General features: G+C 45.6%; 1 protein-coding gene across 3 annotated transcripts in view; it reads right to left on the bottom strand.

Moving 5' to 3' along the window:
• Positions 1-979: 979 nt before the first annotated feature.
• The window catches only part of Nmnat3 (nicotinamide nucleotide adenylyltransferase 3), a 118880-nt gene continuing 104690 nt past the window's right edge, over positions 980-15169 (bottom strand). For 2 of the 3 annotated variants that reach the window (XM_028758933.1, XM_028758934.1), the window contains exon 5: positions 10703-12026. In XM_028758933.1, coding sequence (XP_028614766.1) covers positions 11662-12026 — 365 coding nt within the window. In that variant the 3' untranslated portion in view covers positions 10703-11661. Of the gene's footprint in view, positions 1387-10702; positions 12027-15169 lie in introns of those variants that run through there. The other variant, XM_028758935.1, reaches the window with a different exon arrangement.

Here is a 15169-nt window from a genome sequence, read left to right as displayed (position 1 = left end):
AGTAGGAACAAGTGGCACTCCTGGGCTGTGGTGGTTAGGGTAGAGAGAGAAACACTGGGGACTTGTGAAGGGGCTCGGTTATCAACCATAGCAGGGACTTGTTTGCAGGTCTCAAGGTTAGCTCCTTGGTGCCTTTGAGAGGGACATTATTCTGCCTGTATCTCTTGGAACAAGAAAAATCTCTGTGGAGTGTGGTGGCTTATTCCTATAGCCAGAACATTCAGGAGGCGAAGATGGGAAGATTCCCATGAGTTCAAGACCAGTTTGGGCTATGGTATGAGAGAAAAAAGGAGGAAGAAGAGGAAGAGGAGGAAAAGGGGAGGAGGAGGAAAAGGAAGAGGAGAAGAGGGTGAAGGAGAAAGAAGAGGAAGGAAGGAAGAAGAAAGAAACAAAGAAAGAACTTAAACCCCCATTCCAGGATAAAAAGGCAAGCAAACCTGTCATGTGGTCACCGTTTTAAGCTAATAAAGGGTATGGGGATGGGCTTTTAAGGCTGCTTGGAAGACAGAGAAAGAACAGGCAGTGATCCTTAGAAGAGCAAGAGAGATGGAGAAAGATGAGAGGCAAGAAGACTGAAGTCCCCGTGCAAAGTTCAGCGCTTTTCAGATACCAGTGTCTTAATTACACTCAGTTGTAGAATTCTGGGCAAGATGAGACTGTTGGGTCTTCATTTTCATAGGTTATAGAGGCAGGATGTTTGGAGAGGGTTTTTTTTTTTTTTTTTTAAAAAAAAAAAACTTGTTCCAGTCTCATGGGGGAACTTCGGGATTGACTAGAATCTGAATTTGTGTCTAGCTCTCTCTGAATCTGAAGCCCTGAATCTTAACCACCTGTTATTGTCTGTTATTGTCAGTGAGGTGAGGATCTATGGGGACCCTAGCCTGCTGGATTTGACAAGCAAGCTGACAGAAGGGAGTCACAGAGAGGAAATAAGCCTCCCAGGTCACCATCAATATGGAAGCAGAAACCGAATCCCACGTGAAATGAAAACACAGGGCATATATTCTAAGCAGAAAAAAAAAATCTATAAGCTGTTAAGAATTAATGTACTTTAGTAAGGCTCTGGCTAGATTTTAAAAGAACAAACCTTGGTGGAGTGATATTTTTGTGATCTTGGGGCAGAGTTATATATACAATGAAGGGATGAAAGGGAGACATCCAGTCAGACGCACATCGATTTCTGGGATGCACGAGACTGAGTCCTCTGAGGCATTCCTCCGAGTGAATAAAGATCTGCTCACGCTGACCCATGCCAGGAGGAGCTGGCCTCAGAAGGATGGGCCAAGATTGCATGGAGTTAACCTAAGGCCCCAGGCTGGATCGGGTCTCCTTAGAAGCAGTAGAGGGCAAACATGATTTTAGACAGGCAGCAGAGTGCCCAGGCATCTGAAAAGACTAGAAGCAGGCCGGGAGCTCAGACTTAAACAGTGACCACCGCCCAAATAGCACACGATCATTCCTTGTCTCTGACCTTCCTGCTCTGTCTTGTAACCAATAGAATCACATGGAATGAACAGAGTTGGGTTTCAGATTTAGATTGGGTTTAAACTCTAGACTCACGTAACCTATCTAATCGCAGGTAAACCACTTGGTGTCTCAGAGGTACCACCCTCACTAGGGAGGTTTAAGGAGTCTGACACATGTCCTCTGTAAACTCTAGTTTGCTCATGTTCCTTGTCAGTGAAGGCTTTTTGCTGTCAAACCATAGCATGTTCTCCAAAGCCCTCCCTCCATTTGTTTTCTATATTGGGTTGGTGGCTTTTCCCTCATTGCCTTTACAATGCTTCCCTCATTGCTTCCCTCAAGCCTTATTTTCCTGTATTCTTTATGGTAAATTCTCTTTCTTCTTCTCTTGGACCCATCAACAACTTGTTTGCTTGTTTGTGTGTATGTGTGTGTGGCATTTGCATGTGTGCACATTTATATGTGCATGCTTGTGTGTACACTACTGTGAAAGCCAGGACTTCCCATCTGATTTGGCTCCCTTAGCAAGACTGTTGGCTTGGTGGTAGTAACTATTCCATTAGATTCTTCTCTAGTTCATGTGTCAGGAGCTGGGCACATGTTTATGAGCTTAATGTCGGGAGAACTCAGGTCTTGTCAAAACTACAGGGCATGGATCCTTTTAGCAAACCCTTGTGGTTCTCCTGGTTCCCAGAACTGGATGGAGGCTGAGGACACTGTGAGTGAGATTCAGTTGTAAGGAAGCTGATGTCTAGTAGAAAACAGGGATGTAAAAGTATCCTTCAAGCTCAGTGTTTGAACATGAAAACCAAGGTATTTTTCTAATCCCGAGCTGGGGTTGGTTGCTCCAAGATGGAATATCACTTGATATAGGAAAACCAGAATCTTCAGGGAAAATGGATAAAGTGTAGCTCAGCCTTAGGTTTGGGAGTAACAAGTTACCTGTACCCCATCCTGGAGGAAATGGGGGAGACACTAAGTATTTAAGAATAGAAATTCCTGTAAGACACAGATGGCAGGCCTTTGAGTAATTGTCTTCTCAAAGAAACATGAGCTTGTATTCATCCACAGAACAACTTTGATATAAGCTAAGATCACTGTGATTGCTTTTAGCATTATAAGAAAAGGCACACTGAAAGAGGCAGGAAGAAAAGCTGGCCCTGCTATTCCTTCCCAGACTGAGCAATGCAGTATGAGGAGATGCTTTCCACATTGGGGAACAAGAGGGAATTAAGCCCAGGCTATCGACATACAACTCAATACCAAGCAGAGTGCATAGCCTCTTGTTTCCAGGCTATTAACCTGACTGAACCCTAGATCTTCACCCCGTGGCCACAGAGAGGCTCCCATCATTACCTCTAAGTCCTCAGCAGCACAGCACAAAAAATTTTTGTTTGCTGGAACACGACCGGGACTCTAGGTTAGTAATTAATGTATGTGGATGAAACCTAACTGTGGGCAGATCTCAACAGGCCCTGTCGTCTGGCCAGTGCCTATGGCTAGAGACCTGGACCTAGCCTGCCAAGGGGAGACTTGTCACTCCAGCCAGATGGACTTCATCTATTCTAGTGGGGATCACCTGCAGCTGGTTGTAGTAATAAGAGTCACCTAAGTACTGCATATTGGGAACCAGGTCATAGCAGTATGAAGCTTGGTTCTGTCCCTGGGTTGTGCTGGTCTTCATGACCTGTGGCTCTTGGGGATGACTCAGCACTAAGTTCTCAGTAGCTATCACACTGTGTAACACCTGGAATGCGGGTGGCACAGCCCAGAATAATTTTCCAGGTGTGGGGGGAAATATAGTACCAAGTTGCATAGCCTGGGACTCAACCCTTCCTGGTGAGGTCCAGACTTAAACATCTTATGGTTCTTGACTGTAGGTCAGTGGCTGTGAATGAGACTTGGCCCATGATGATGTCAAGTGGAGACCTGCAGGGATGGGCAACCATCCTTAGTATTCCCCTGCTTTCAATGCTAGACTGGGGGACAAGCCTGGGCTTGGGATGCCCTCTAGTGCTGAAATACTGACAATACCCTTAACCACAGGCTTAGGGTAAGATCTGCTGCTGAAAGAGCAGAAAACCCTAGTGTCTGCAAAGAGAAAACAATCAGTGTGCATAGAACTTCTAGAAGAAAAGGGAGCACACTTGACGCTGGGAGGAATGTCCTGCTCTTCAAAAGATGACAATGTGCTCCAACAAACAGCAACTTTCAGGAAACAATAACTTTGCTCTATTGACAAAATAAGACACCCAGAACTGACAAGTTAACTATCGATATGGACACCCCCTCCCCTGGCAGAGTTCAACACAGCTGTCTTAAGGAAACACGGAGAATTTTAAGAAAACACAGAGACGCAATTCAGTATTCTGCCATAGAAACTGGACAGAGATGAAAGGAATTTAAAAAATGAATACGAAATCTTTGAGCTGAAAAGTACACTTAGTGGGATTTAAAAAAAAGATACATAGTAACAATAGCAGAGTAGATCATATTGAACAGAGAATCCGTAAGAGAAAGACAGGCAGGCAAAGGACCAGTGAGATGACTCAGTGGGTAACGATGCTCACTGCCAAGTCTGAAGCCCCAACTTTCATCCCCAGGACAAAAATGGTGGAAAGAGCAAACCAACTCCCACAAGTTGTTCTCTGACCTTTATATACACATCATGCATAGTTCACACATGCTCCCCCCCATTAAATAAACCAATGTAATTCTAATTCTAAATACTTTTAAAAGATAGACAGGCATAATTGAAAAGTACAGTCAGAGGAGAACAAAATCAAAGGACCGAGTCTCTAAAACTGTGAGCCACTATAAGCCTTCTATCTTTACTAGACTTCTTAGGAATTCATTATCTGGAGAGCCAACACAGTATTGACTGAGTGGAGTTAAGATACTTGCTGCTCTATTTACCAAACGGACACGTGAATTGCTTATCTTACTTAAATGAATAACGCTGTGGATGTATTACTTACACATCGGCGTGAATCTGTTTTAATTTCTCTAGATTTCTAGAAGTACAATTGCAGGCTTGACTTTACTCCTTCTAGTAGGTTGTAGGACCGTGAAAGGATGATTTGGTCTCCGGTAGAGCACTGGTTTAGAGATAGCCAGAGACCCAACAGGTGTCCATTGCCTGTGTAGAGATGGCACATATCTCACCACACCCCCGGATTCCAGACTCCTGACTCGGGGTCTAAGATCTCCATTTGATCTGTGCCTTGCAGTCACGTAGGGCTACAGGTAGAGGGCGTGACTACAGGCTTCAGCCTCAAGAGATTTCCATATCAATGAGTTACCTAAAGGCCAGAGGACATAGCTAATAAAGTGACCCTCTTCCCCCTCTCCCTCCCTATTTAAGCCAGGTCCCCCCTGGCCTAAGTGGGGGGTGCACATCCAGACCATCTATCATCCGCTATGTCAATAACGCTTTTGGAACCCGGGACTTTCTCGTGTTATTGGGGCCTGCCGTCGTGCTGCTGTTGTGGAGGACTTCTCTGCAGTTTTGTTGCGGGGCCGCATCTTCAAAGAAGCTACAGCATTCCAACCCAAGTGAGTATAACAAGTGGGCACTCCTCGTGGGGCGTGGCCGGGGCCTCCCTCTCTCTCCCTCGGTTCTCTTCGTGCTCGCTCTGGCCAGCTGCTTCTCACAGTGTAGCGCCTGCACATCCACAGTCTCCATTCTGCTGCTCCCCCTTCCCCCCGGGGGGGTCTGCCCCCCCCCCCCAATGGAGACACCAACCTCTGGGTCCACCCGAGAGCCCTGTGCCCGCCCGGTGGAATCAGACTGAGTTCTCTCCCCCGCCAGGAGATCCCCTGGCAGCTTCACACAGCCCAGCATCTCAGTGCTGCGTGGAAGGGGACCAGTCGAATTTCCCTCACTTCTGCTACTCTGAGCTGTGACAGACGAGCGGACCAACAACACAACAGAGATCTACGCCCACACAACCGCGTGGGCCTTCGGCTTTTCCCTGCAGTAGGTGTGACATAATATCTCATTGTGGTTTAGCTTAGGACTTTTCTAATATTTAATAGATTTTTCATGCAATGATAAGTACTACATGTCACTATTACGTCTTCTTTGGGTAAGGTGTCTTGGGCTGGTGTTCGACTTTAAGTGACCTGCTTGAAGGACTTCCAGCTTCAGCGGCAGTTATACCATGGCGATGATTATTACAACCAAGGGACCCAGCAGGGGCAGAGCCACAGCAGATGGAGCTTGGAGGACTCCAGGCTTTGAACCTTGGGCAGGGGTTTCCAACAGAGCATACTTGTTCATTCTCTAGAAGCAAAATGCAACATTTAACACTGCTTCTGCGTGGCATAAGTGCATGGCTATTAAAATGTCAATCACCTGAAAGGCAGATGCTCACCACAAATGATACTGTATGAACATCCGGGGCAGAGCGTCAGAGCAGGCTTAGTGTCCCAGGAAGAAACATGGGCAGCATCGTGGAAGCTGAGTTCTTACATACCAAGCAAGACCAGCCCCACCAGCAGAGCCTCTGATCAGCACTCGCAGGAGCCTGGCTTCCTACTGTCCTGACCACATCACTATTCATGCTCAAACTCTCACTCATCCAGTGTTTGCTAATTCAGAAACATGAATCACAGTGAACGCTAGAGTCCCCCCCATAGTCCCTGCAGCCTGTGCTGTCAAGAGCAATGTGTGCTGAAGTTATTTAAACAATACTAAACTATTCAGAGACATGTGCCTATGTGAATCACTGCAAAGATATATTTATCAGTCACTCATATTTGCATCTATAATGTCAGGTTTGGGGCTAAGAAAATAACTTCATGGCTGAAATGGAATACTAGGATGTATGAAGACCTCCACAAATGGGAGGGGCAGCAGCACTGTCAGCACAGAAAGTAAAGACAGGGCTAAGGAAATACATATTCATACATTAACCCAATTACCAAACGCACCTTGCAAAGCCCAAGCTCTAGCGGCTTGAAATGGGATTTTGCATCATTCTGTCCCAACTGATATAGACAGTATTAGAAATGAACATTTCTTTCCCCAGGCAAGGATACAGCGCATTCTCATCTGGGCCGTGAACAGTGTCATAGGAGAACCTTTGTTTAAGGCTGGAAATTCCATTTACTCAGGAGCCTGAACCACTGTTTTTCTGCTCTTGTGAAATAAACAAAATACCCAGGCCATCAAGATGCAGAGGACACCCGAGAGAGCAGAGAGGAGCATGAAATCAGTACGCAGGGCGGTGCCAGGCAACATATCAGGAGCAGAACAGTGATGTGTAGTTTTCCTTTTCTGCTACTAAGGGAGGAAGGTGACACGAGTTAGTGAGACAAAGCAGGCAACAGAAATAAGCTATATTTGTGTGTGCGTGTTTATGTATACCTACATCTATATATAATCTATACATGCATATCTATCTATACATACATATATACAAAACATAGGTTTTGTTGTGTTTTATTATGTAAGTTGATGTTTTACCTGGTGGGAACCACAGGATGCAGATGTGGACCAGCGAGGTGCAGGCATGTCCTCAAAGGCTATTAAACCCATGGGAATGTTGGGTGGAGACTGTGTATGCAGGGCATCAGATGTCAGATGCAGTGTAGTAACCAGCACCTTGTTAAGGAAGTAATGATGACTCTAGCTCTCTATGGTGCCCACTTTGCCCCTTCTGGCTCAGGGCCTTGGCGTGTACCATTCTTCTTCAAAGCCATCGGTCCCCACTCATCCCAACGTCTCTAGAACACACCCATAACATTCCTCTGTTGTTTACACCACCAGGGAGAACCCATTTCATTATGAGAATCTATATATATCTTATATAAGTTCAAAGGGACTCCTTTCAAAAAAAAAAAAAAAGACCAAGAATCAGAAACTTCGATACCTACATCATTAGGATGCTAGAAATTGGAGAGCCAAAGCACGCACTTCAACAGCTTTACAGAGAACTCGCTGCCTTGGGCATCAGCCTATCAGTGTCTCCCTTAGAACCCTCTTCATTGTTGGCAATCATATGCTTAACTTGTGATCACTGGGTTCTTGTTTGTTCTCCACTGTACTATAAGCTTCTTAAGAATGGAGACCCTGTCTGTTCACCATTACACCCCTGGCACACATGAGGGTCTCAATCAATGTGATTTGAATGAAGGAATGCCAAAGTTCAATAATGATAAGGAAACAATCAACTCCTATGCTGTAGGCTTCCACCTATCAGGCTCTAGATGCCAGTACAGAAGGCTAGGCTGTATAAACCAAGTCCAGAACGACACTGGATATGGAGACAGGGAAGAACGGAGGCTGGGGTGCCTGGGAGTCGGAGTGTGGTGCTCTAATTCCTATGCAATGGCACCATGTGCCCTATAGTGAACATGGCTTCATGAATGGTAGGGGCCTCTCACTGGTTTTCTGTGAAAGAAACTCATTCAGATACTGCAGATTCTTGATGTCCTCAATTGAGAAAGAGAAGGGGGAAAAAAAAACCCTCTCTCCCTACCTCTATCATCGTCTCGGACCAGTGGGTCTCAACTACAGTTAGAACTGGTGTCCTGTGGTACATTTACACAATGGAGTACTACTCAGCTATTAAAAACAATGACTTCATGAAATTCTTAGGCAAATGGATAGAATTAGAAAATAGTAACCCAGTCACAAAAGAACATACATGGTATGCACTCACTGATAAGTGGATATTAACTCAAAAGCTCAGAATACCCAAGATTCAACTCACAGACCACATGAGGCTCAAGAAGAAGGAAGACCAAAGTGTGGACACTTCAGTGCTTCTTAGAAGGGGGAACAAGGGCTGGTGAGATGGCTCAGTGATTAAGAGCACTGACTGCTCTTCAGGAGGTCATGAGTTCAAATCCCGGTAGCCACATGGTGGCTCACAATCATCCATAATGAGATCTGATGCCCTCTTATGGAGTGTCTGAAAACAGCTACAGTGTTTACACTGTAATAAATAAATAAATAAATAAATATAATAAATAAATAAAAACCTTTGGGCTGGAATGAGTGGGGCCGGAGAGAGCGGGAGAAGTAGGGGAGAAGAATGGGGAACAAAATACAGGAGGAAATATGGAGACAAAGTTTGGAGCAGAGTCTGAAGGAAAGGCCTCCAGAGACTGCTCCACCTGGGGATCCATCCCATACACAGTCACCAAACCCGGACACTATTGTGGATGCCAAGAAGTGTATGCTGACAGGAGCCTGATATAGCTGTCTCCTGACCAGAGTCTGACATATACAGAAGTGGATGCAGATTCTCACAGCCAACCATTGGACTGAGCGGGGGTTCAGGAGAGGAATGAAAAAAAAACCTGGTGTCCTGAATGGTTGACATGTTATTGGTCAGTTGTGTTGCTACAGTTGGGGAGTGTTAAGTATCTTGTACATAGAGAAAGGAGTCTTACAGTGCACAGGCCAGGAAAGGATTATCTAGCAAAGAGTTGTACAGCCCTCAGTGTCTGTGGCTGAGGCTGGGGACCCCTTTGTCAAACCTGCAGACCCCTTCTTTTGCTCACCTTTTGGATACCATGCAGGATTTTGTTCTCTCCCTTCTCGACCCACGTAGAACAGTGGGGCAGTGGGGCTCAGAGAACAGGAGAGGTGTACTCATCGGAGTGCCGTGCAGTTTCAACGCTACCCTCAGCTAATGAAACCAGTTATCATCCGATGCTGCAATGAGCCATGCTGAGGCCAGTGAGGCTCATTAGAAAGCCATCGCCGTTGGTCCATTTGCCGGAGCCTGAGAGTCTTCTTGGAGCCAGCTCCTGGGAGAACAACAGAACATTCCTACCTACAAAGGAAAACATTCTCCTGACCTTTGGAAGCTCTGGCTAGATGGGTACAGAGCCTAAAGAAGGCCTGAGAAGCTGAAATGGAAGCACCCAGTCTTACAGACTCAGGGCTGAGCTGGGAGTGGTGGTGTGTGCACTGAGGCAGGAGGATTGCTGAAAAACTGAGGCTAGGCCAGTATGTCTTACCTAGCAAATTCCAGGCTAGTCTGTATTAAGAGTGAAACTTTGCCAAACAGTAAATCACAAACAAACCAAAACAAATCAAAACAGAAGCTCAAAATCCAAGCTAACTAACTACACACACACACACACACACACACACACACTACATATATACATATAATCTTTTGTTTTTAAGTAAGAAAGGGAAAGAAAACTATAGTTGGAAGAATTCAGAGCAGGCCTAATCAAATCCTCCACTTCGGAGTTAGAGAAACTGTAGCCCATAGTGGTGAAAGGAGTTGAAGTCCTACTATGTGCTGTGACAGGTTTTAGACAAGGATATTTGATCCCTATTTTCCTGAGTGAGCATGGCATTCAGGGACATCTTGGAGGGGAGAACCCAGTCAAGGAGGGAAGAAGTCTGTAGGACCTCACAGGAGGTCACTGTACTCTATTTCCTACTTACCTGTTTCACAGCTCACAGGAATCCTGGGAGTTTTGGGGGAGAGAGGGATATCAGATCCTCCTTGCCTGCCTTATTGCTTTTCTGTGTCACTAAATATGTAGCCAAGATGGGCCAGGATGGAGCATGAAGACCCAGACTCTGTGCTACTGCTTCAACAGGCCCAAAGATGAATCCAGGAGTGGAGTGAGAAATCCCGAACACTTCATTCTAGTCTTTCAGGGTGCACAGAAACAAAATCATGGCCTGCTGCTTTAGGTTGGAAGACTGAGTGGGCTATGCTGAGACACTATCCCTTCCTAGTTCTATTTCATCTCTGTTGTTGTGGTAAAAGAGTTTGACCAAAAGCAAACTAAAGAGGAAAGAGCTTATGTCATCGTATCCCTCCTGGTCACAGTCTGTCACTGAGGGAAGTCAGGGCCACTCGAAGCAGAAACCCTGGAGGGATGTGGCTTGCTGACTTGCTACATTCATGCTCAGCTAGGATTTCAGACAGCTCAGGGCCGCCAGCCCCAGGTGTCGTCCACTGTGGGCTGGACACTTCTATTTAGTTATCAATCAGGACAACTCCCCACAAACATGCCCCTAGGCCAAAATCTGGTCTGGATAATCCTTCAATTGAGACTTCCTCCTGGGTGACTGGGTGTTCATGTGACTAGGACATTCCTCTACTTCCAGTACTCAGGACACAAACTCTTAAATCCAGGCCACTTTGATTGGAACGGGAGCAAATTTCACAAAGTATTTAAAAGGAAGAACAACAGCTGGAACCCTGGGCATTAATAATATAACAAAGGAAGGAAAAAAAAGAGAAACTTTTCATTAGTGTTTTTTGATGTCAATTTATTATTTATCCTTTTGCCAATATTCAAACAAGCAGGCAGTCATAAAACATTCAAAAGATCTTCTAAAACAGTCGGGCATCTGTTTTACTTCAGTTCCTTTTTAGAAATCAGAATATTGGGAACCCTGGTGTTTAGAGGATAGCAGTGTAAAAATACACGCTGTATCAAAAATATCACTTGAGGGGGCTGGAGAGCCGGCTCAGTGGTTAAGAGCATTTGCTGCTCTTCCATAAGACTGGAGTGTGGGTCCCAGCACCCACATCAGGTGGCTCACAACTGCCAGTAACTGGGGCTTCAGGCACTCTGATGTCCCTCCCATGTGCGTACACACACACATACACACATACATACATATAATAAAATAGATCTTAAACACATATTGCTTCACCACAACATAGAAAGAGGGTGGTCAAAAATTTTATGTTACACCACAGGCAGGCAGGCAAGCAGGCCATGGTTTACAAGGGAGGATACACCGGAAATCAATGATGTGCTGTTTGCAGATTTCTGAATTCTTATTTGCTATTATTCTGTTTGAAACAAGGATGTTGAAAAGACCCTCTGTGCAGTAATTAGCACCCTGTCAAATCCTGCCTATCAAGTCCAGCATGCTGCACCCGGCCTGAGTTAAAAAACCTGAATGAGGGTGACTGTGATGGACCGTTCAGGGGCCGGCCATGCTTAGAACAGCATCAGTGCCCACCCCCCACCCCCCATGATTGCCATTTGCTCAGTAAGCAGGTCTCCTTCTTAGTGACCTGAGAGGTTTTGTCTAATTCTATGATCTGTTATGCCATTTAAGTTACTCTGACAACATGGCTGTCTCTGCCACAGGCACAATCTCTTCCTGGAGCAGGAAGTCACCCATGGTAAAAACCACTGTGGAAACAAACACAGAACCCAGAGCAAAATAACTCCCAACTTCCAGGAGACTCTCTAGCCAGTCTTTCCTTTTTCTTTCCAGGAATTGTCATTGATGTAGAGGCCCTGGTCCCTGATGTAGGTGATGACAGCCTCAGGGAGGAGGTACTTCACGCTCTGCCCTTGGCTCAAGGCTTTCCTGACATACGTGGCACTGATCTCATTCAGAACAGGTTCCCTGGCCAGGTGAATGTTGTGCTGGAACTGTTGAAGGATGGGCGAGTCCAAGATGTACCTTTTCGGATCATGACCGCTCCTGCTCACACACACCAAGCCAAACTTCTCCACTATCTCCTGGATGTGCGAGTCCTTCCAGAGGTTGGGGGTCTGGAAGGTCTTGAGGACATCAGCTCCGCAGAGGAGTTTCAGCTCCGGCAGTCCTGCAAAACAAGAGTGGATCCCAGAAAAATTACGGGAATCTGAAGTGATACTGGGGCCCACAGTTATAAGTAACCATTTCAGACTCATAGCTTTGGGTTAATATTGGCAAAGTGTCAAGACAAGCAAAAAAAGATTTTGCTTTTCAGTGCTCAGTGCTCAGACTGAAGTTTTGTCTGTGGCTGCTTTGGACCAAGGTAGACAAAGTCCCAGAGGTGGCCATGCTGTCCCTAGAATGTGATTATCTGGTAAGCAGTGAGAGTTTTAAAGTCCCATGCTGAAGAAGCTGTGGGCGTTGTATAAGTCGCCACCCCAACATTCACTTCAGCCCTTGTTATTACATTTTTCTCCATCATTTCCCCATAAAACCCTGTGAAAATGAACAGGCTCTCTGGACAACTAAAGGGTCTCTAAGATCCCAGCTGATGACTTTTTCATTTTTGTTTGCAATATGACAGAGTTCTAGGGCAGCTGGTCCGTGTGGCAGTCCTGTGGAGTTTAGTCTACCAGAACAGTTACTGGCATAAGTTTTTTGAGGTTCTTACTATGTCACTATTACTCAACATGATGTGTGTAAAACCATGTGATTCTCAGGCCGAATTAATGAGGTAGGTCTGCCAGGGAGAAACCAAGGCACAGAAAGGCTAGAGAGAGCTCATGTCCTCAGCAGAGAAGATTGGATCAAACTGGCAGCCAGCCTCCAGGTGGGGCATCTGTAGCTGCTAGCTTCTGCTGCCGCCTGCTGGTGAGAATCTGCAAATGCATCACAAACAGGAAACCATGGTGCAGTAGAGAAGGATGTGCTGACACCATTTGTATGGAGTTGGCTAGTCTGAAGAGGAAAGTCAAACCCATGCTAGAAGCACATCCTGGGTCCCCTGTACTACTGGAAAATGATTCCAGAAGATGATAAAGGCTGGTCTTTCATCTTTGTCACCCTGAAGACTTGGCAAGCAGAGATTCTGGGCTGTCATGCATTTTGGGAAGACATGGTATAAAGGGTTGGTTTAGGTTACTTTATAGTGAGATACTGAGAGAGAGTCTGGTCATGGACAAAGAATGGGCTTACAAAGAAGCAAGGCCTGGCCTGGGAAAAAGGAAGAGAGACAGGCATGTCTGAGTTCAGCCTCCATGGGGCAAATATTGCTGAGCTGGGCTGGGGCTGAAACCGGTCTCCCTGCGCTGGGCCTCAGCTTCCTCACCTACAAGAAATGACAGGCCAGGAGACTGCTCACAACAGCAGCTACCTTCATCGTGAAAACGTATTTTTCCAATATTGTAGCCTCAGAATACTGGTGTAGTCAATGACACTGGAATAGTCTTTGACTGATGTTCGAAAGTCTCTCAGTGGCCAGGCAGACAGATCCAGATGCCTCAGGCTCGGTTCTGGTTCTGTTATTCAGTGACTCCTGTGAAATCCACTTTCAAATGGACACACTCATAGTGCTTGCTTTGTGGAGTTATTTTAGCACTGAGTGAGTTATCAGTTGAGACAGACGGAAGCCACGGTTGGCACAGAGTGTCACGTCTTACCCGCTTTTCATTCATTCACTAGTCCGTTTACTTATCCACTTATCTACCCCTCTATCCAGAAAGAACCATCCAATACATATGAATTACCTCCTGATTTTGAAAGCAATAAAACTGCTACAAATTATTCATTAACTCAGGCTTTACTAATTTGGCGTGGATTTGTATTTTCCAACAGCTATGAGGATTTGCTCTAATTCTTACTTATTGAATCACTGCAAGGTAATAAGAGACAAGGCTTTGGCCTTTCCAACAACTGGCTCAATGATACTTATTTGATTTCAACATCTCCTGGGACCTGGGGCACATCCGGCCTGTTTCTACAGGTCAGAGAACAGACAAAACACAATTCTGTCTTCTCCTACTGTTTTTCCATCTTTAATTTGTGTGTGTGTGTGTGTGTGTGTGTGTGTGTGTGTGTGTGTAGGCCAGACAAGGATGCTGAATGCCTTCCTCGATTGCTCTTTGTTTGCTCCATTGAGGCAGGGCTCCTCCCTGGATCTGAAGCTTTCCACTTTGGAGTTAGCTGGGTGCCAGAGAGCCCCAGCAATATTCCTCTTTCCCATGCCCCGAGGCAGGGTTTACAGGCCTCTACAGCTGCACCTGCCTTTTTATCTGGGTGCTAGGATCTGAACAGGCAGGTCCTCACACACAGGTATAATCTGCATGTGCTCTTCTCCCTAGATGCTCTTAGTCAGTTTCATGAGGAAATTTTTGACATTTCAGCTTCCACATTAGACATTAATTTTGAGAGTAAAATCATTAATATTGAGAATAAAAAAAAAAGTATTCACTTTGAGCTGTGACTAGAAAGGACTAGAAAGGATTGAGCTCTGCCCCTTAATCAAAGGCATGTCTGTGAGGTTAGAGGTGCCTGTTATCCTACAAGACAAGACAATGGCATGATCAACTCTCATGGCCACATATACCTCAGCCCATAACTGCTCATGTTCAGACCTCACAGAACCTTCTCAAATTCATTCACACAAATGCTATAGAAGTTTTAGACCCAGTACCTGTCCAAGTCCAAAGTATGTAATTCAAGAATAAAGGCTGATGGATGGAAAGATGGCTCAGCAGTTAATACTGGCTGCTCTTCCAGAGAGCCAGGGTTTTATTCCCAGTACCCACGTGTGGCTCACAACTGTCTGTAACTCCAGGTCTAGGGGGATCCAAAGCCCTCTTCTGGCTTCTGTGGGCACTACACGTGAATGGTGCACCAACACATATGCAGGCACCTCCCCCCTCCCCCAACAAATAATAATGAAAAAAGAAAAGGTTGCCGGTATGACGTGCCTAACAGCCACACAGTAATATAAATGTTGTTGTTTGGTGCTCAGTCTACTATGATGTTGAGCAGCTATGGGCTTTGAGAAGCAGATGGGCCAAAACTTACACAAGCTGTAAGGAAAATATCCTGAAACACATTAGTCTGAATGTTTGGTGGCCCTAAGTTGATGGCATTAATAGCATCAATCTTGAAGCCAGTCAGTCCTGGGTATGAATTTTAGATTTCTTGGGACCCTGGGAAACTGACTTTGCCGGTGGGCCTATTTCTTCAGCTGTAAGACGGGGGCAGTAAAGGCTCCATGGAAGTTATGGGAAGTGACAGGTG

This window comes from Grammomys surdaster, unplaced genomic scaffold, assembly GCF_004785775.1.
Source record: "Grammomys surdaster isolate TR1022 unplaced genomic scaffold, NIH_TR_1.0 126248, whole genome shotgun sequence".
Taxonomy (NCBI): domain Eukaryota; kingdom Metazoa; phylum Chordata; class Mammalia; order Rodentia; family Muridae; genus Grammomys; species Grammomys surdaster.
This window is presented reverse-complemented; position numbering and strand designations above follow the sequence as displayed.